This window comes from Salarias fasciatus, chromosome 1 (assembly GCF_902148845.1).
Source record: "Salarias fasciatus chromosome 1, fSalaFa1.1, whole genome shotgun sequence".
NCBI lineage: Eukaryota > Metazoa > Chordata > Actinopteri > Blenniiformes > Blenniidae > Salarias > Salarias fasciatus.
The window spans coordinates 21,555,601-21,577,679 of record NC_043745.1 but is presented as its reverse complement, the minus strand read 5'-3'; the positions used below and the strand labels follow the sequence as shown (position 1 = coordinate 21,577,679).

Below are 22,079 nucleotides of genomic sequence, written 5' to 3'. Positions count from 1 at the left end.
CAATACTTTCCTAAAGACTATCTGCAAACAATGGTCATCTCCACATCTGTAAACATCTTATGTCTTGAGAGAACCATACTATTTATTAAAACAGTGGCGTATATCCAGAACTTCAGGGCACTCTGAAGGATGATGTGCACATTATGATAACATGAATAACACCAAGCAAAACACTTGTTTTTGGTACGATGTAATCAGAAAACAAAATCATCTAGCCACTAATACAAAAAGGAGAAATAAGAACATATTGTCCCAACTGTGTGTATGAGGCCATCTGGAAGAACAAGTGATGTAACACAAAACAAGTACAGGAAACCAGTGCTGTTCTTCTCCTATCCACACTGTTTTTCTGGGACTACTGAAATTGCACCATTAAGAAATGCATTTGTCCTGATTCGTTCTGCCAAAAAAAAAAAAGTATTATGACAGTTTGAAACCTATAAATAAACCTTACTAGATGAAATGTCAGCAGGCTAAATATTTAGGTCATTCTTCTCACACTTCTCTTTCCATTAAGGCTGCTGCAAAATACATTTTCCTTATGACAATACAACTCATCATTCCTGCAAAAGTGCAACAAAACAACATCAAAGGCTATCTTTTGCTGCAAATGCAAACAGTGTGTACTTTTAGCATGGTGGTTGCAGTGCATTTCCTCTGCTAAAGGAGAGAAGGAATATATACACACTCACACAAAGCAGTGTGATTGCATTCCTCTTCCACTTCATTTCATAACAGCATGCTGGTTGTCACTTGACCTGAAAATGTGATTCTGGGGTGAATGTGTGCATTTATTAAACCTCACACTGGCCTGTGCATATTTTTAGCTTTCACATTAATTTCAAACAGACGAGTGCTTCAGATGCCACAGTGATAGTGGTGCAATTACATGCAGGGATTCAGGGGCCTCACAGGACAGGAGTGAGGGGACAGTTTGTCAAAGCATCAGGGCTGATTAGCAAAACTGATTTCTCATCATCAGAAAAATGATGCACAAGAGATGCTGTTGAAAGCTCGTAGATTAAAATATCTGGTGCAATGAGAGGAGAAAACCAGTTCAAGCTGTACGACTGAACCAGAACTGATGAGCTCTCACGAAACCCCACTGCATTGACAGACAAACGACTACAACCGTCTCTGATCAGGCAAGCCAAAATCACAAATACACAGATGATCATAAGCTGGCAGGAACCGAGAATGAAAACGGAGGACAGGCATAGTTTCTACAACGTTAAACAATCACAATAAGCAAAACTGCTGTGTCTGTCTGTCTGTCTGTGTTCCACCAACACAGCTGCTGGAGTGACTGAGTGAGGCCACAAAAAGTCGTGCTAATCGAGAAACCTTTAAATATTAACACCCACTGCTGCCAGAGGATGTTAACAGAAATCTGGAGAAGCAACAGAAAGCCAGAGTGGACCAGCAGCTAGCCATCCATGCCTGTCAAACACTCCAGACAGAAGACAACAAAGACAACACGTACCTGGGTCTATGTCCTTTTTCAGAATAGATCACCATCCTTTTAGTGATCTACGAGGCTAAATCTTGCGGAAAATAAGGGTAGGCGCTAAAAAACCGACGGTATAATAAAGGTTAACCACCTGACAGTAACTCAGCGGGCCTACACTGGAAACCGCGGCCCGAGGACGATAGTAGTGGCCGGGATTGTGAAACTGACAACACAGTCCCGAGCTGAGCCGAGAAGCAAACCCGAAGGCAGCGGGCCCTGGACGGCTACGAGCTAAGCTAAGACTAGCCTCACTTCACTCAACGAATACTCGGTTATACGCCACCATTTAGACCCGGAACCCGGTCCCACCGGCCGCCGGGAAGTAACCCAACTCATCGAGTGCGTTTCTGGAAGATAAAATAGAAATGGCTCACTGTTTGTCCTCGACGAAGTTCCCATTCCTGCCTTCCGAGGTATCCACTGTTGTTTACCCAGCAGGTCGTCTGTTGGCTGGATACTACAGCGCTGCCCCGGAAGGCCGCACGGGGGCGCCACGTCCCCCTCTCCGTACATCAGCCGCTTCACGACACTTTGCGACAGCTCCGCTTCACCGCTCCACAAAATGGTAATTGTTTGCTTTATAAAGAGAAACCTCAACGGGAAGACAGGATTAAAAATAAAGAAAAAAGGTGCAGTTCACATGACTTTGAGGTTGAGAGTTTTTTTCAGCACATGATAATATGAGTCCGTGCTCCCTTGTAGTGAATGGACTCTCGATTCCAAATGCAAGCGCGCCCTCTAGTGGATTTAGATCTGGATTGCCACAAAGCCCAATAGAAAGAGAGGCACCTGACTACAGACCTGTAATTTCCAAACGAATAATCTAGCAAATATGCTTTAGTTTGCCTTTTATGATTACGAAAGGTAAAGAACACAGAATAGAGACCAATGAGACATGTTATTAAAGGTATGTGGTTGGTGTATTTGATGTAAATCCATTGTAATGCTGCTATGGCCTCTGAATTTCACTCATGTAGACTGAATTAGGAAAGTATGAAAGAACAGATGAATACTATTCAAATCTAAATTCCATTCGCCTTCTATAGCACTTTATCCTGTGCAGGGTCGCACGGCGTTGGAGCCAATCCCAGCCAACTATTGGCAAGGGATATGCAGATGACCAAATACAATACAAATACAGATATACAGAATGCATAATGACAGTCCGTGATAGAAAATACAGGGAGATGCAAACAACACAATGACAACAACAAAAATATATATATAAAAAAAAATCTATATGTGACACAGATCCATTCCACAAGAAATTGAATTACCTAAGTTAAAAAATAGTGTATTCATCTTTCTTAAGTTTGAAAGACAAATCAGAAATTATGTCATTACCCACTGTAACTCATTTGGATGTGACATATTCCAGGCTGCAGCTCATTCATTAGTGAAACAGAATTGAAATTGATATTTTTTTCTGAAATACCTTTATTTCAACCAGATTTTTTTTTTGGAGTATTGTTGGCCACCTTCACTGATAATGAGCATGCAAAACAAGTTATTTAAGACACTTTAACAGAGAAAAAAAACTCAATTAGGAAATGATGGAAGAAAGATCTGCAAACCAGGTGGATTTCTGCTTGTCTAGATAAAGCAAGATAGTAGAGTGAGCAAGAACAAAGAGGAGAGCGAGTATAGATTAAGGGAGAGAGGCCATGTTTGTGACATGTACTGGTGAAACATGTACATATGGAGAGTGAAAAAGAAAGAAGGGAAGCTCAGCGCATTGAGGATCAGCAGTCTAAACCAAGAGAAGCTTTTTGCTGGGTGGCCTGGATCAGTCTTAACAGTGACATCTATTAAATAAGAGTTTAAGCCTGATCTTAGATAAAAATAAAATAGATATTTTCTATGACGTACATCAGTCACATCCGTTACCTCTTGATCCCAACTGCAGCATATTTTCCGAAAACAAAATTCTCAGCTGATAACTTCATAATAAAACCCTGATGCTCAGGTTAAAGGAAAAAGACAGTCAGAGGCCCAAGGACATTTTGTTTTATAAACTATTGATGTAACTGAACGCACAAAACAAGAGCAATAATGATGGGTAACACCACAAATAGAGAATTGTCATGCCACCAATTTTTCACAAATGCATTGAATGAAAACTGCAGTCACTTTGGGAAAAGTCTTGTAAGAAATGCAGTACTGATGGAGATGATTATGAAGGTAAAGACAAGAAAAAACATGTTGACTTTATAGAACTGGAGCTCCAAAGGTGCCCTATTGAATTAATAATTAATGGAGTTGGAAAGAAAAACATGAAACGTTTGAAAAGTAAGAGTGATTATGCAGAGACTTGGCTAATCATTGCAGTCTACCAGGAATAAGGAAAATGCAAAAACTGCAAGAAAATTCTAACACTGGGCTGATACAAACAGGCTATACAGAACTATTCATTTTCATTTTGGACTTAATGTAAGTACTTCTTATGTGAAGTAATTATTTAGTACACTTTGTTCTTGTGTGTTGTTGTCCCAACATTCAGTGCACTTAAGCTTTTATTTCAGTTGAATATTTTAGTTTAACAACAATTATACTCAACAACCCAAAAAGTTCAGGCTGATGACACCAGGGACCACTAATACTTAGAGAAGTTGGACTTCAAAGTCAGAGATATTCAAAGAGAGAACAGTGAAACAATACACAGTTATAACAACATCTAATAGTGTCATATAAAAGCATTACAAATGTAGAAAAAAATGAAAAGAAACCTTGATCCAAACCTGCAGGATAACTTTTTTTTTTTTCAAATTGTTGTGATACATATTTTTTTGGCACAATAATAACATTGGGAGCTGGTGTCATCACAAAGGAGTCCAGTTCTTGCTTCAGGAATCTCCTCTGAGTCAGTGCTCTGGTCAAAAAAGGTTACAGTTTCTAATCTAAAGTAAGGTGCATGTGTGAATTTGTGAACATCTTAATGTTAGCTAATTGAGAGATTTGTAACCAGCACAGGGTGCACTTTGCCTTTCAATGAATGCAATGTCAGATTCGCTTCAGCCCCTGTGACTTCAGTTTGAATGAGTCGAATGTGTCAACCCAGTGGGCATCTGATGTCAATTCAACATCAATATGACATCACTAACATCCATTTTTTTTGTCATAATTTAGTCAAAAACTGAAATCAACATGACACCAATCCTTTGACATCAATTGGACATCTGTCAAGTAATGCTTTTATTGATGTTATTTTGGCATTTTTTTAATTTTTTTTTTTAAATATCAAGCTTCTTTGTATTTTAACCAAATGACGATAGTAAGTACTTCTTTTGACTGTGAGAAGAAGTCAAAATACCCGGAGGGAGCGCACACACACACACACACACACACACACACACACACACACACACACACACGCTCAGTCTTGTATTTCTATCCTTGTGGGGACCGTCCATTGACTCCCATTCATGTCTAGCCCCTAACCCTGACCCTTACCCTAACCCTAACCCACACCACAACAAAGCCTAACCCTAAAGAAATGTTTTTGCACTTTTACTTTTTTCAGTAACAACAACATGGTCAAGAAAACACTGTTTCTCCTACTTAGGACCGGAAAAAGGTCCCCACAAGGCACGTCGTTTCACGTTTTGCTATCCTTGTGGGGACATTTGGCCCCAACAAGGATAGAAATACGAGAACACACACACACACACACACACACACACACACACACACACACACACACAAACTTGTACAACAGAAAACACATGGATGGATTCATGCACATGACCTTTAAAATAGCAATTCTATAATGAGTGGTATCTACAGTACTGTAACTGTAATCTGTCTGGCATCATCTATGCTGAGTCATTGTGTTCTGTAATTTATATTGCAATACTTCCTCCAATGATATCCTCTCTCAATGATCAAACATACAAATATAACAAAACATATTTATTCTCAAATGAATCATCCCAGGTTGAATCAATCTCCACAGCTATGCAGCATGTGCTAACAGGTAACTAAAGGTCTAACACAAACAGCACGAGTGAACAGAAATGCATTGCCCCCATTGCAAAAATGTTTCAACTTCAGAGGTTTTATAGGGCCATCAATGTGACATCAATTCAATGCCTTGTTTCTAGACATTCAATGTCAATTTGATGTCAAATATATTGATTAACAAGGTATGATGCAGTCATTAATGTGAGATTGATTCTTTGGTTGGTCTGTTTTACAACCATATGAAAGTCAAAGTTTTTAGGCTCTTTATGACGATAGTCAAAATCTTGACCAATCTTCAAGATCGAATTGATGTCACGGTGCCTGCTGGGAGGGAAGTTAACTGAGGGGGTAACAAAAGAAGTGCTTTTACACAAATTTATTGAAAGCTTTTTTCATCCATTATCTGGATCACATTATCACTATTTCTCTGACACATACTTACATTCACAAAAGTTATTGGAATGTCAAACCATGCTTTTTTTATTCAAGTCCAGTAGCTCTACCTATATAAATCCTAAAAACTGAAAAATCTATATTTTAGGAATTCATGCTTACATATTTTCTAATCAGTTCTTTTGTTTTACAATAAGTGGCATTGTGACTTTTAATGAAGTCAATCATGGCAACGAAGAAGAGATAATGAGACATAATTTATTTTAGATCACACTCCAGCACAGAAGGCGGCGGTAAAGCACCTTGAAAGCTGGTGCCATCAGACAGGAAAAAAGAACGAAGAAGAAGAACTCCTAAAGAAGCAGAGGGTGCGCGCGCACGCTCCGAGCCTCTGAAGGTAAAATGGCGTCGGGTGCCATTTCAACTGAGTCCAGGAAGATTTCTGAATTAAGAGTTGTGGATTTGAAGTCCCAGCTCAAGCGGAGGAGTTTGGACACCTCGGGTGTGAAGAGCGTTCTCGTTTCCAGATTGAGACAGGTAATTTGAAGCGACTCGGTGTGTGTAATAACAGCCAGCGGTGCAGCCTGTGCAGAGATGCTAATGCTAGCTCCCGTGCTATCAGATTTTACGTTAACGTTGTAAATAAACACAGGCTCAGTGTGCCTCTTTGGTTTCGCTTTCATCGACATATGATTTTACACACATCTGTCACAGCAGATGCCGAGCTTTTCATATTGTGTACAGTGGAAACGTTAAAGAAGCTTTGGAAAGAAGACAACGAAAGGCCTGCGTGCTGTCTGCCTCGTTACTTACTTTAAACATCTGCCTGTTGGTTTACTATGTTTCGCACGCTCTCGCCTCCAAAATGTTTAAAAATTACACACAATAATTTGGTAGTGTCATCGCATCGTGCGCTGGATGTAATACCTGACTAAAGTTAGTAGATCTCGTTTGTCTTTTACTGCATATTTAAGTGGAGGCTTTTGTCTGAAGTTGAACACAGTTGAATCATATTCGCAGTAAAACTCCAGTATCAGGTCCAGTGCTTTGCTATACATTTCAGGTTTTTTGACAAAAAGAAATAAGTTGATATCAACCAAAAACCACTTTTTTTTTTACAAGTTAATCTTTTCTGTATTCGCTTTGTTAGTCAAGAGTTCTGAAATAAGACTGATGCTTCAAAAAAAAGCAATAAACACGTGGTATATTGTGTTCACAGTGTAGTATAATGTGAAAAGCCAGTCATGACTGGACGGTGAATCAAACGTTTCGGGGACTTTTGATTAAATATATTTGAAGTGTTGCGATACATATTTCATTTAGCTGATTTAGAGTCTTGGTTGTTGTTGGTTGATGATTATCACTGGGTTTTCAATGCAAGGTTATCAGGAATGCTAACAAACAAAATTTGATGCTATCGCATTTTTTTCAGCTGCTATCTCAAATCTATAAACCTCGTTGGCTGTGAGGCACTTTTTTAAGAAGCAGGGGTAATTCTGGTGGTGGTGTGAATATTTCTGTTAACAAATGTCTACCTAGTTATTGCTTGTGAATATATATTCCTCTCTCAAAATGTAATTCACACTGACATTAATATTTTTTGTTGCAATGTGTGCTTCCAGCCGACTGAATCAAATACTAACTGCACAAACAAATTGTGCCCCACAGCATGAAACATCTAACCACATGAAAAGGGTGATTTTTGATTATACATTTTATTTATTTATATTTGGATCGCTAGGCGGCGATTTGAGAGAAAATATGTATGAGATTATAAAGTTTATGTGTGGTATTGCTGTAGTCTTGCCCGTACACAATGTCATTATCCAAGTTACACTTTCATAACCAGCTATTTTGCTTAATTGTATTTTTAAGGCCATTGAGGATGAAGGTGGTGACCCAGAAGATATTCAGATCCAGCTCACAGCCGACACCCCAACACGGAAAGGTGGAAAAGCTAAAGGTAATCCTGTGTCAGATTTCATAGAGGTCAAAGTGGGTAAGAGAGTTATTTTACACATTATATATAATTGCGTGTTTGTTTTATGTAATCTCTCAGGGAAAAAAGTGGATTTGGAAGTGGACAGCACACTGGAAGAAGATGCTCTTTCAAAGGTAGTTGCAGCATGTTTGTTAGTCTGCATGGCTACAATATGAAGAAGCTGGTGTCGTCTTGATTCATCTCTGTTGAGAGAGTCAAGTGTGATACAGTACATAGACATTGCGATGGGAAACGGTTGAAATATGCTATTTTCCTTGTATTTTACAAATATTGCTTTAACCTGGAAATGTGGTTAAAATACTTGACATGAAGCAGATATTAGGAAATCTAGACTGTGACACAGTTTTAATTTGGATTATGAAGTCTTGTATATGAAACCTTTTAAATAATTTCTGAGTGCCTGTTTGCAGGCTTTAGTGAATTGTGAGCTCAACTCTGGCTTTTCTTTTCTAGGAAACTGAAGAGTATGAAACAGAAAAAGGTAAGTGTGTCGATACGTGAAAGGCCAAGGCTAACGAAAGGGTTTTTTTTTTTTTTTTTTTTTTTTCCTCCCCACTTCAAACATGAGCACCCAATGACAAAGTCCATTGGTGTTTTAATTTCCTTGCTATGTAAAGCATCATGTAGGTGACAAAGTCATCAAAGGAGCAACATGAGCTTAAAGGAGACATTTCTGAAGCTCAGCCTCTGGTACACAAAAAAATCATTGGATCTGGGTATACCTAATTTAGGTGCCCAACAAAGCGATTGGTTGACTTCATCGGATTGCGATTGCAAATTTCAATCTGGCACTCAACTTGACACATCCTCGAAAGACATGAGGAGCAAATGTTCACGAGCTGGCATTTTATGTCCAACGTATCAGAAGAAACAACACTTTGTGGATGTGAGGATCGTTGTCCCCCCCCTGTTGATATTGGTACGACATGCAACGTGCACGGACAGGTGGTCGGGTTCTGACTTGCGTATTGGACTCGTCTGAATAGTTCACGACTTTTGCTAAAGGAATCGGACACCTTACTCCAGGTTCACGTGCCGCAGCCTGGACTGAGGTTGGCTCAAGGACCGCTCATCTCACCGGATCTCTGCTTCAGTGTATTGGAAATGTGTCATGAGGACACAGACCTCACGTTTGCAAACCTGTTGCAGATGTCGCCCGTCAAAGTTTCTCCAAAGAGCTGACTGGAGCCTCAGCGTGATGTGTGCATAGATCATCATACGTTACAGCCCGAGACTGAGGAGGACAGTTGCTTGTGCTCAGAGGGATGCACTTTTTTGCACAGTTTTGTGCACACCGATTGGACACATGATGGATTCGATGACGAAAGACGGTTCCTATCTACATTCTCCTGAGATGACATTACTTTTTAAGAAGTACAGAACCATGTTCCAAGTTTCCCCATGACTAGATGACATCCTGTGCTTCCATAACGGAGAACATGGACTGGCGGGCCAATAAGTTGCTTTCATCGTTTGAACTTCTGAGAACGTTTCTCGCCTGGAGAGCTGCCACAGCTACTGCTGGGAATCGACGTTGAAGACCCGACACTCCCCCATTCCCAGTGGAGATTGTGTGTTTTGTGTCTTCCTGTGGTGTCTGCGCCTTCGATGACCATTAACACTGAATGTGCTTTATATTCCACTTTATAGGTGAAGCAACCTGCAACAATGTCCATGTTAAAAGTTGTGTGCCATGTTTATCCTTATTAAATCCCTCAGATGTAACTGATACAGATGATGGTACTCGTGAACATTCTAAACCTGCGGCCAGTGAGGACAGCCTTGCTCGCTCTGAAGCTGAGCCTGAGCCGGAACCAGAACCAGAACCAGAGCCAGAGCCAGTGGTGACTGAGGCTGACTCGGAGCCCGAGGTGGATGCACAGCCTGAGCCCGAGGTGGATGCACAGCCTGAGCCCGAAATCGATGGAGATGCGGAGCCAGAGGTGGATGCAGAGCCTGAGCCAGAGGTGGATGCAGAAGCTGAGCCAGAGGTGGATGCAGAGGCTGAACCAGAAATCGATGGGGATGCCGAGCCAGAGTTGGATGAAGACGCCGACCCAGAGATGGATGGGGAGGCGGAGGCAGAGGCGGAGCCGGAGGCAGATCCGCCTGAGCCGGAGCATGAAGCCATGAATTCCTGCAAAGAAGCCGAAGACGATCACCTGTCCGTCTCAATCCAAAATGAAGATGCCATCACCCTAGATGTCGATGGCGACGACCTCCTGGAAACAGGTAAACATGTGAAACTTCCAGATTCAGAGGCAGAGAAGGGCAGTGATGAGCCAGACGCCTCTGCCGAGACGGGCCGAGATGATGACGTGAAGGACGAAGAGATGGAGGGCCACTCCGATGGTAAGAGCGAGGATGGATCCCAGAAGAAGGATGGTCGAGACGCCTTGAAGAAAGCCGAATCCGGAGATAAAGACAAGGATTCTGGGAAGAAAGGCCCCTCTGCTACTGGGGCATCAGGTCGAGCAAAGAGGTTTGTCTTTCTATGTCAGTTCTTTGATACTTCTACCAAGTCCAGCTCACTATGAACGCAACATTGTGGGTAGCGTCAAGATTTTTTTTTGGCCTTAAGGAAATGTTCACTGATGTACCTAATCCTGCCGTTTGCTGCTTTGATTTATTTTTCTGAAGTCGGTTAAATTGTGACCTTAACCAGAAGCTGACAGAACATCTCTTTATTTTGGTACTTTGACCTTTCCAGCTGTTTTTAAAAGCCTTTTTTTTTTTCAGTTTCTACACAAAGCAGTGTAAAAGAGCATTAGTCTCCTTGATGACGTTTTTTTCTTTTTGCTCAAATGGTTCCATGAAGTTGAACAAACCTCTGAGGAGTTCATTGGTCCAGGGAATAAATTGGCTGACAACTTGACCCATCTCACCACTGGAGAAGCACTTGAAGCCTTGAGACATTGGCTCAGATCTACGCCTTGCCCGAAGGATTTTTTTTTCTAACGACAAAAATGTTTTATTCCCCTAAATGTATGTGTAACTGTACGCTTTTGTTGGTTTGTTTGTTTTTTTACCCAGCCTCATTTCCTGTCTGTTGTTGAAATATTTGCTTTGTAGCTCTTCAAGGGACCGAGATGGAAAAGCAACTAAAGATGAAAAGGGTAAGATGTTGGTGAAAGCATGAAAACAGTTTGCATTTGTGGCACACTGTTGCATTGTTGCTCATTTTTTTTTGGATAAACTTGTGAACCAGGGGTTGCAGGCGGCAACAGCAGCTCGTCTCGTAACATCTGGGTGAGCGGCCTGTCTTCAAACACCAAAGCAGCCGATCTGAAAAACCTGTTTGGCAAATACGGAAAGGTGAACAACTTCTTCATGTCATTGTTGCTCATTGCAAAAAAGATAAATCACTTTACATTCCTGGCATTTGTTGAACAGTGTTAAAGTAAGATGATTGTTGCAGGTTTTGAGCGCCAAAGTGGTCACGAACGCTCGCAGCCCTGGTTCCAAATGCTACGGTTTGGTGACGATGTCTTCCAGCGCAGAAGTGACTCGGTGCATTACCCACCTTGACTGCATAGAGCTGCATGGGCAGCAGATCTACGTCGAAAGGGTAGGTTTGGAACATGACTGACCAGCTATTAGCTTTGATTTCCTTTTGCTCTGGAATAAGGTTAATCTGGATCTTCTGCTGCCGCATTTTAGGCCAAAAACGATCCTTTCAAAAAGGAGCCCTCAAAGAAGGAAGGGGAGGACAAAAAGTGAGTGACAGAACAAGAACACTACATTCTACGTCCACCAAAAACTCAATTAACATCTTGTTCATTTTACTTGGCAGAGCCCCGGCATCTCATAAAAAAGAAGACAAGAAACTTTCAGAAAAGGACAAAGATCTGTCCAAGAAGCCAGAAGCCAGGAGTGGAAAATCCTGCTCGCTTTCTCCTTCGTCAGGACCAGATTCTGCCAAGAAAGATGACAGAAAACATGGACGTAGGTTTAAGTGCTTTAGGGAACTGCAGTACAATGAATTTAGTATCGTTCAGTCGTTGACTTTCACTTTGTTCTTTTTACTTTTTTCAGGCACAAGGAGTCCTGGCAATATGATGCCGTTCGATCATCCTAAAGGGGATCCTAATTTTGCCAGAATGAGACCGTTCAGACGGGGAAGATATTTTGATAGAGTAAGAAGCTGTTTCGGTTTTTGATATTTTTAAATACAGTTTTCAGTTTGCCTATAAGGGGGTCTTTAATGAGTCTTTCATTGCTGCTTTTTTCCAGCCGTTTGTCAACAATTTTCAACGCCGCCCTAAATGGTTGATTCCTCCTGAGGAGGTATGGAATTTTCTATGGATGCAGTTTATCTTACAGTGTTGAAGTTCGTCGGCGTTGCTGTTGGTTTTTAGGCTTCAGGTTCTCTCTCTCCTCCCAGCTCGAGATGATGAGGGACCGACCGCGCCCATTTTTTCCAAAGGGGGACGCCAGAGACATCTTGCCTTTTGAGAAGATGAAGGAGCAAAAGGAACAGAGGATGCGTGAGCGGATGGCTCGTCTGGAGCGCGTGCGGCGAGCTGTTGAGCTGCGCAGGTGACTTGAAGCAGTTCTTACTATACGTGACAATTGGTAAAATATTCAACTTGGAAAAAAGTCCTCTTGCTGGTGTTCTTATTCTTTTTTTGTCTGTTTTCCTCCTTTAATCAGACGACGTGAAGTTGCTGAACAAGAGCGTCGGGAGCGTGAAGAACGGGAGAACCTTCTCCGGGAACGTCAGAGACTTGAGATGGAGAGACAAAAATTAGAAAGGGAGCGCTTGGAGAGGGAGAGGCTCGAGCGAGAGCGAATCCGTATCGAACAGGTACATTGAACCCAACGACCTCTTCTGTTATCAAGACGGCAGTCGAGGGGTTGGAATTTGAACCAGTTTTCTTGAATAGAATTGCATTTTAGCTGTTACTCAACATTTCTGGGTTTAGTTGCAGTTTGAGGCTGTTCAGTCTGTCCATCAGGCATGTTGTTTGGTTGAATGAATTAATGCAAAAACGCTCGTACTGTTGGGCGATTCAGAACCATTGCAGGCCGTTCTTATATTATAAAGTAGTTTTCGGAAAGGTGAAAAATGGTACTTTAATTCCCACGCTGCTTATATAACGGTGTCTCTGAGTAATCGGTTTTAACGTGGCCTCTTTCAGGAAAGACGTAAAGAGGCAGAGCGACTGGCCCGAGAGCGTGAGGAGCTGCGCAGACAGCAGGAGCAGCTCCGATACGAGCAAGAAAAGAGAAACAACCTCAAGAGAGGCCGTGAAGTGGAGCACGGGTATTTACAGTTTAATTTTACATATATTTGATTACCAGATCATGATTAAAATGAGGCCCATCTCTGAAATTGGTGATATTACCTTAGATGTTGCTTGTGATATTGGATCAGAATTCATGAAAGAAATGGAAATAAAGCTGGAGAAAGGTGACACGTGAATTTATAAATGACCTTCAGAGTTTTACTTGAATGATTAAATTTGAGTTTTTCCTCAAATGAAAGCTAATTATGCTTTTCTAATGATTGAAACTGATTGGAGGCATACTTCATTATTCATTTTGAGAACTCCTTTGTTTTCCATTTGCTCCCATTAAGCAGTTCAACCAATACATCGCTCAGCTCTAATGCTACCAGACATCTATGCAAACAGGATGTTTTAGTTTTTTTATCTGAGCCACTGATGGTTCAAAAAGCTCCAGTATAGGTTTAGTTATTTCATTTACTGTTTCAAGATAGGACTTGATAATTTGCAGTTGTATTGAATTTAATTGGCTGTACAGGCCAGGGTGTAAAAGTGAGGATCTTCCAGTCCATGAACTTGTTGAAACTGGAACATTTTAAACAATATTACAGGAGTAAAGTCTCCCCCTGCTGGCGGATTGGGTTAAGTCCTGATAATGACTGCTGGGGACCAGAGTTGGAATCCTGTACTTATATCTGTACGTCATGTTTCAGCCGGAGAGACGATACCTACTGGAACGGCAACAAGAAGATGCAGTCTGAGCCCGACGTCCGGATGAACCAAGGCTCCAGCTACAACCGGCAGCAGAACCGCTTTTCAAACTTTAATCCACGAGAGAGGGGTCGGTTTCCAGATTCTGCCGTGGAGCAGCCCAACACGTACGACAGGTACAACTGCAGGAAACACTAACGTGTCACATTCATTTTGATAGTTATTTCAGTGCAAAGCTGAGTAATCTGGTTTATGCAGTACAGGTTTTCTTTTCTGTCTCTGTTTTCCTCCTTTTTTCTCTTTGTAATCGCGCTTTTGTGAATCCCACTCTGATCTTGTTTCAAGACGTAACCGGTTTGACGGAGAGCCAGAGGTGAAGAAGAGTCGCCCCGCCCCTCACAGAGACGGCTCCGGCTTCGACCGCTACCCCAAAAACTTTGAAACCGTCCGCAGAGCCGAGCTGCCTCCCCCACAGCGCGCAGAGCTCCGGGACACCGACCGCAGAGAGAGAGACGAGCGGCGCCCGGCGCCCATGCCCGGCATGTCGCACAACCGCTCTCCGAGGGACGGAGGGCACGGATGGAAGAATGACGGCGGAATGAACTCCAACAAGGGTGACATCCGGTGAGCCAGAACCGTTCTATAAGGGACTGGAGGTGGTTGTTTTTCTTTGTTTTTCTTTTCGAGTCTTCTAAATGCGGTCTGTGCGTTGTGCAGAGGACCTATGCGGATGCGTGCCGAGCGGTCTGGCAGAGAGGGTCCAGGTCCCGCCATGAGAGGAGGCCCTTCAGTCAACCGCGGAAGGAGCAACTTCAACGACCGAGACGAAAGAAGACCCATGGTGATGAATGAGCAGGTCAGCTGCCTCTCAGAGACAGTTAGCGGGAGTTGTTTTGTTTTTCTAATGAGGCTGCAGGAATTAGAATTCAGCTAACTGGATGAAGGCGGAGTCGTACAATTTACACAGCTACTGTCTTTGGACTGTGGGAGGAAACTGGACATGAGATAGAAGACATTGCTACGATGATCCCAGAGTGCTAACCGACACGCCCAGAAACACAATGAAATGCGTCTGGTTATTTTAAGCTTCTGTCTTATTTGTTACACCTCACAAACGTGATGGCATAAATCCATATCATGTCCCAGCTGCTCATTAGACTGCAGCCTTCCCCTTGTCTTTCGCCACAGCTTCCTTATCCCTCATTAGCAATATGCGATGATGCATCATTCTATTGAGAAGCCATGGATTAATATTTGAAATGATAAAATCCTGGGCATTTTGTTTTTGGGATGATTTATATCCTTGGGAACAATACACTCGGAGAAGATTTTCCTGAATTCAGCTACATGAAGTCCTAAATGTCCATTATTCTAGGTTGTATTACTAGGATTGGAGTGTTTGCTGCACCTCTGTCCTTTAGTGCACTGTGTTCAGACGCTTCAGGTTGAGGTTGAATTTTACTCCCGCTTCCACACGATAACTCGATCTGTGGTGTTTGCAGCCCTTCAGCTCCGGCCGCCAGGTGGTGGTGGAGCGTCACAGCAGGGAGCCGGGGCTGAGGAAAGACTGGCATGGGGGCTCAAACTCCCAAGGCGGGGGCTTCGCTGACAATCGCAGGATGGGAGACTCTCGAGGCGGCATGATGGCTCCCTCAAGGTATTTGAAACATCCCAACAAATAACGGGAAAGATGCACGGTTTGCGTTGCCGGCTGCCCTCTCAGACCTGACCTCTGTGTGCCTGCAGTCACTCATCGGGGATGAACCGGATCGTACAGATCACCAACAGCTCCATTGCCAGCAGTGGGACAGTGGGGGGGTTCAAGCCCTTCAAAGGAACGCCGCGCCAGTTCTAACCACAATCAGATTCTGCCGTTAAATATTTGATGACTTACCTGAAGATTTTTTTTTTTTTTTGTGAATGTTTACTCTTTCTGATGGCTTGTTTGTGGCCATGAGGTTGCCCCACGCATTTTGTATAGAAAAGAAAACTTCCATGTAGGGTTCTCCTGACAGTTGTGCTGTTACCATTAAGCAACCTCGTGCACAAGTTTTATTGAGTTAGAAAGATGCTGTACAGTCCTCGGTCTTCATCACAGGTTTTCTGGTGATGTTGCCATTTATTTTATTGTGTTTGTACATTTTCATTAGCAGAATCACAGTTTTCCTGTGTATTGTCTTGGTGTATAATAGAGGGGGAAGTGATGGGGATAATAAACCTGTCCACTTGTTTCTTTGAAAAAAAAAACTGACATTGCAGTTCTTTTATTTAAGAATTTTTTTTTTTTTTTTTTTTTAATTTTAAGATCAAACTGTAAAAATTGCCTGCATTGTAGCAAAATGCCCGTCACAAGCTGTGAGATCATTTGCAAGCAAGTCTTTCAAATAAAAATGGACTCAGGCTTTCAGTGGAGAACTCTGTCGCGTCTCAGTCGGAGTTCCTGAACTTATACTGTTGGCTCAACTGATACCAAATCAAGACGCCCGTGGCCCCCTAAACTCCAGGATTCGTGGCTCTCAGGGAGCTTTTGTTTTTATTCAGCGCTCAGGTTAGTGGGCATGAATCTGTTCTGCAGAGTTTCTGCTGCTGCTCGCCGACACCTGGGTGGAGGAGGCATGTGTAAACTGACTAAACAAACATGGGGACTCTGGTGTACTTGTTTTTTTTTTTTAATTCATTTATGTCAGTGATATTTATTTTTCTTCCACTTCATTTGAAGTGCTGTCAAGCTTTGGGACCATTTCATGCTTGGATTTGTAACAAAGGTCCCAGACGTTCATGCATGGATTCCCTTTAGCATCACTGTTAACTGCTCAGTGCTTTGAATTAGTAGATGGGGTTTATTTGGAAAAAAAAAAAAGCTGAAGCAAAGGGTTCTCGCAGTTCAGTCATGGGTGGATTAGCTTGCTCAGATTTGTGGGTGAAACTTGAGTTTTCCTCTTCACTCCCGCTCTGTCTCATACCCACAGAGTGAGTAATGCTGCCACTTATCTTCTCTCCCCTCGGACACCAACTGAAACCTAAACTGCTTTTTGCATCTGCAGTCTGCCACAATGAGGACTGCTGATCAGTGGCAGTTTTTATACCGCATGTCTTGTAGAATCTGTTCTCCTGTGAAAGTATTTACGAAGGTCGATCAGTGTTTTTCCACACACTCTGAAGGTGGAATCAGTCATACCGGAGGCTGGGATGAATGAATCGACGTTAAAGCGAGATGTTTATTAGTCGGGGGCCAAAAGACCAAGCACGGCAAGAACATCCAGCTGATGACCCCTTCAGGCATTTCAATAGGCTGTATGACCTCTGCTGTTGAATGTCACTGAAAACTGAATCTCAGTTCTTAAAAGTGATCAATGTGTGTATATTCCTAACAATTATAACATGGATATATAAATTTAACATTTGTTTTTGCTCTTCAACCGAACAAAGATTTAAGAGTTTTTTAAGTTCACAAAAACACCCATTTCTCCCAAATATTGTTCACAATCGTGGCCTGTGGAGTATTGGCCCACTGCTCTTCAATCGCTGTGCCAAGTTGCTGTTTATTGGCAGGAGCTGGAACACACTGTCATACACACTGATCCAGAGCGTCATAAACACGCTCAGTGGTTGACGTGTCCAGTGCGTTTGCTGACCTGTAAAGAGCTGCGATGTTTTCAGCTTCCTGGAATTGTGTTCAAATCCCTCAACATGGGGCCGTGCAGCATCGTGCTGCAACATGAGGTGATGGTCGCCCACAACAATGGACATCAGGATCTTGTCATGGTGTATCTGTACATTCAAAGTTCCATCGACAAAATGTACCTGTGTCCGCTGTCCATAACCCCACTGCCACCACAGACCACCTGTTGCATTTACGTTTTAGCACAGTGTGTTTTAGTGTGTGTGTGTGTATATGGTATATCTGCAATCGTTTTGTGCTTCCTCTGACATGTGCCGCCGTCTGCGTTATGTTTATCATGTCAACACATTTTCAGAGACATTCAGGGTGAACCTGTAATCCTGTTGTCACATTGCAGATGCCAGCCAGTAAATGCAGGAGCTGTTCAGAACTCGGTGTCTTTCGGTCAAATACATGGAAAAAAATGTCATCTGGCCACAAGAAAATAAGAGTTGGTGCTCTTTCCTCTCAGGTATTTCCCTGTGTTTCTGCGTGGAGTCACGCTGCTGTTGATGCTTTAATGTTAATGGAATATCCACAGTTAGTCTTTAACGTGATGGGTGCTGAACAGACACAATGACACCAAACCAACTATTGATCTTAGTCTTTTTATTATCCCGGTAACTTCTAATCAGGTTGAATGTCCCTCGTCTATAAGGCATTTTGTTATATATTTATATATTTATATATATATATATATATCACCATATACAATATGTGACTGTAATGTGAAAGGCTACATACATTATTTGGTCATTTATGTAAATAGATGAACATTGAAATCAACACAAATGAGTAACCTTCCATATTCACAAACACGTTTCTTCTGCTTGTCTCATGTGACGTATAAACATAACGGGTCTAACAGTGGAAATTATACTCTGGGGGAAAGAAGAATAGAATTTTTTTTTTTTCTTTACTACTGCTAGGTTTTCTGCCCACACTTCACATGCATCACAAAATCTGGGAGTTTAATATTGCATTAGAAACCAGCTCCCTTTAGATTGTTCAGCACTCCGGATGTGTCTCACACAACAAACTATGCTACATCAAAGGTGACACTCGAGCCTCGCCAAGCAGTCTTTTCCTATTTTTGTTGTTTTTGGGGTGTTTGTTTGGGCTCATCGGCCTTCTTTGAGAGCGTAGTGTAACTGAATGACGGACTCCACTTGAGAAATGACAACCTGTTTAGAGGTACACCTACACCGTTTTTCTGCTGATGGAAAAGTTCTTAAGTATTTTCTTCTCTTCTGTGTTCAACCTTTTTCTCCAGAAGACATTTGTCTATTAGCCTATTACTGTAGCAGGACAACGCGTTTACTGATATTTGTGTTTTTGTCATATTTGCAGGTCTTTCATGAGATTTGTCAATGTGCACTTTGACCTGCGTTTAAAAAAAACTTTGCCTTCGCCTTACAAAATGTTTACAAGTAACTCAATCTGTGTGTGTGACATGTTCTGTTTGCGTGCACTGAGAGTTTGTGCGCCTATCCAGGACCTGTGAATGTCTCCGTCTTCACCTCCACCTCGGCCAGCTGTATTCTGGACTGCCTTGTCGACCGGCAGCAGCCTTCATAGCGCTAATTTTTTTTTAAAAAATCCAGGAGACTCAGAGGCTGGCCTGAGGTGCAGATGAGGAGGGCTACAAACAGATCCTCGAGTGCGTAACACACACACACACACACACCTTCAGAATGCACAGCCCACCATGCACATCCAAACCAGACATTAACAGATCTCATCACACACAAACACAAATACTGAAACGTATGATAAATGCTTTTTGCTACCTAACAGACCCGCTTCCTTCCTTCGCCCCCGCTGCGACCCCGGCCGTGACACTGGTGCAGGTGAACCGCTAACCTGAATATAGCAAATTGCAGCAAGTTCTACTGAACAGATACCACCTTTTCACAAATGTACTTCATCATTTTAAGCCAGAACATTTAAAAAGCCCTTTCTTTTAATTTTTACAAATTATTTGGCTGGCTTAAAAGCAACTGCTACCAACGACGACAAAATTATTTTGGACATTACTGGGTTTTTTTTTGTTTGTTTTTTTTTTTTCCCTAAAAGGTACCCCAAAAAAAAAGAAAAGAAAACAATATCGCTCTTGCACAATTTATGTTCTGTAGAAAATGAGGTATGTTTCTTTTCCGTTAGTGCATATCAATGTAACAGTGCAAAACCAATTACAACAACTATATGTTCAACTATTACCTTTGTCAAAATACTAATTTTACAGCGTTTAACCCCACCATCACTTTCACAAGGCATACAAGAAACCACTTTTGAGACACCGAATGCACAATATCCTTCTGTTCAAATCATCATAGGAATTAGGGTGAAGCAAACACGTTACAACAAAAAAAAAAAAAAAAAAAAAAAAAAAAAAAACGGCAAAATTCAGGTAATAATGAAGAGGAGGAGCAAACCGACGTGAAATAGTGGATCAGAAATGATGGAAATGGCGCGGCGCGTGTCACTCCACACTCTTTCACTCATACAAACCAAACTAACAAAGCTCTTCCAAATCATTTCCGTTTATTAAACCTCTACTGGAATGTTTAATCAGCATGTTCATCTAATGAGCAAATACTAGTCATCTGAAATGTTGACTTGACCGACACCCCCCCCCCCCCCCCCCCCCCCCCACCCAACCTCAAAATCAGAAATAAAGAAAGATTCTTCCTTTAACCTTTAGCTTTTGAGTACTTAAATATTGAAGCAGCATGAAAACCAGTGAAGATGTCAATGGGGAGAACAAATAAACCCTGTTCCAGGAGGCTTATATAATGTTCCTAGTGAGTAGTTAAACAATGAGTGTTTTAAATAATTAATTCATCTAGTGTTAAGTCCTTCAAAGTATGTGTGCGTGTGAATATACAGATACTTAAAAGTTGTGACTGAATAAGTGACTACAGGCCAAGGAGCTGTGCCATTAGAAAGCAGACAATTTAGAAAAATGAAGAGAAAAAAAAAAAAACACCTTCAGGAGGAAAACAGGCCTGAGAGTAGTTTTTAGATGTTCATGTGGGGAAAAAAAAAAAAAAAAAAATGTATGGATTGTCTCATTCTGGTAATACGCCTGTTTGCCTATGTCCTATAAAATATGCTGAAATGTTGTAAGGCGTTTCATATGTACATACAAAACAAGCACAGAGCTCAACCTCCAGTCGTCATATTAAGTCCGTAAGAAAGGTTTTCCCCCACAACAGCAGGCGGGCGGGAGCCGCCCAGTCCTGAAGCCGAGCCTGTTCTGAGTGGAACAGGAACAACAGAGAGCGCTTCAGCTCCACAAACCCCTCCACTGACTACCAGCTCCCTCAGTCCGCAACAGAAGGCTTGAGTCAAGGCATCCAACTGGAATGTATAGATAGAAAAGTTTTGTCAGGAGGCAGTCCCATGGTGCAATAATGGCACGAACCACTCGCCGAATCCTTCGAAAAGAACGCACCGGATAAATATGTACATCGTGTGTTTCGCATGCTCGGTGCCGCAGGTTTGAAGGTGACGCCACAGAGTCTCAGCAGACACATGCATGTCCTCCAGACTTCCCACTGCAAGTAACTCGTCTATTTACCCCTTCTGTGGCTGGAAAGGAGGCAAAACTCTACATACAAAGGACTTGGACCTCAAATGGACTGTGCTTCACAAATCAAAGGTGAAATCTGGATGAGCATCTCAAATAGATTAGATTTTAACCCTACTTCAATTCAAATTGTGAAAATTCCAGATATGTGAATCACAAATACACTTTTTTTTTTTAACTTATACCTTAAATATTTGAAAATATCAGAATTTCTTTTTCACCAAGAGGCCAGAATTCTAACAATCACAATTTCAAGAAAGCTTTTAAGTTTACATCTTTTGAATGTTGCAATAACTCCAAAAATAAATAAATTTTTCAATTGCATCTGGAGGTGCACGTCTACTATCTGTATATTAACTGATGCATGTTTATACTGATATAAATTCTACTCAGGTTTGTGAAAATTAATGAAGGCTCAAAAATATCCACTGCATTACCGAGTTGAGAGAATTCCTGCATGTGCATGACTGTATTCTGTCTTTTCAAAACCTGGCAGCGGTGGAACTACGTCCACCACAGAGGAGATCTCACACACACATACACACACACACACATCTCCGTCTCCTCAGGGAGAGACCCACAACACAAAGGGCCTGCTGAATAACCACAAACTCTGAACCAAAAACCAGTCTGACCTGCCAGAAACCTAAACGCATCTCAGGTTAAGACAACATTTCTGCATTTGACTGCCAATACAAATCACAACATTAAAAAAAAACACATTGAATAGCACGTTGAGATTTGGCTATTTCTAAACTGTAACCTGTTGAATCTGAGACATGTCATTACACCACACGGCGTGCGTGTACTGTACACGCCACACACACACACACACGAAAATGAGCACACATTCACATTCAGACAGAGCAGAGCGCAGCGCCGCCATACTCTGTAAGGCAAATCTGACCTGGGCGAGCTGTGATGAGATCTGAGACGGAGCTACAGTGTGTGGCATCGTGTGTGTTTCAGTGGGGATGCAAGTGGTGTCACACTGCCAAACAAACAAACACATATATCCCTTT

General features: G+C 42.0%; 2 protein-coding genes across 2 annotated transcripts in view; one reads left to right on the top strand and one right to left on the bottom strand.

Moving 5' to 3' along the window:
- Nucleotides 1–1,968, bottom strand: part of rnf111 (ring finger protein 111) — a 30,116-nt gene extending 28,148 nt beyond the window's left edge. The window contains 1 exon segment of the mRNA XM_030088383.1: nucleotides 1,885–1,968. The gene's annotated coding sequence lies outside the window, so the exon portion shown is untranslated.
- A 4,270-nt stretch (nucleotides 1,969–6,238) lies between these two features.
- sltm (SAFB-like, transcription modulator) lies at nucleotides 6,239–15,674 on the top strand. Its single transcript, XM_030088275.1, has 20 exons — nucleotides 6,239–6,400; nucleotides 7,739–7,826; nucleotides 7,923–7,978; nucleotides 8,319–8,346; nucleotides 9,585–10,347; nucleotides 10,938–10,981; nucleotides 11,074–11,180; nucleotides 11,284–11,433; nucleotides 11,526–11,581; nucleotides 11,659–11,810; nucleotides 11,901–12,001; nucleotides 12,099–12,152; nucleotides 12,250–12,404; nucleotides 12,519–12,672; nucleotides 13,007–13,131; nucleotides 13,807–13,980; nucleotides 14,150–14,428; nucleotides 14,522–14,660; nucleotides 15,307–15,461; nucleotides 15,551–15,674. Exons 1-20 carry the CDS (start codon nucleotides 6,266–6,268, stop codon nucleotides 15,657–15,659), a joined length of 3,024 nt encoding a protein of 1,007 aa, XP_029944135.1. The 5' UTR covers nucleotides 6,239–6,265; the 3' UTR covers nucleotides 15,660–15,674.
- Nucleotides 15,675–22,079: the final 6,405 nt, after the last annotated feature.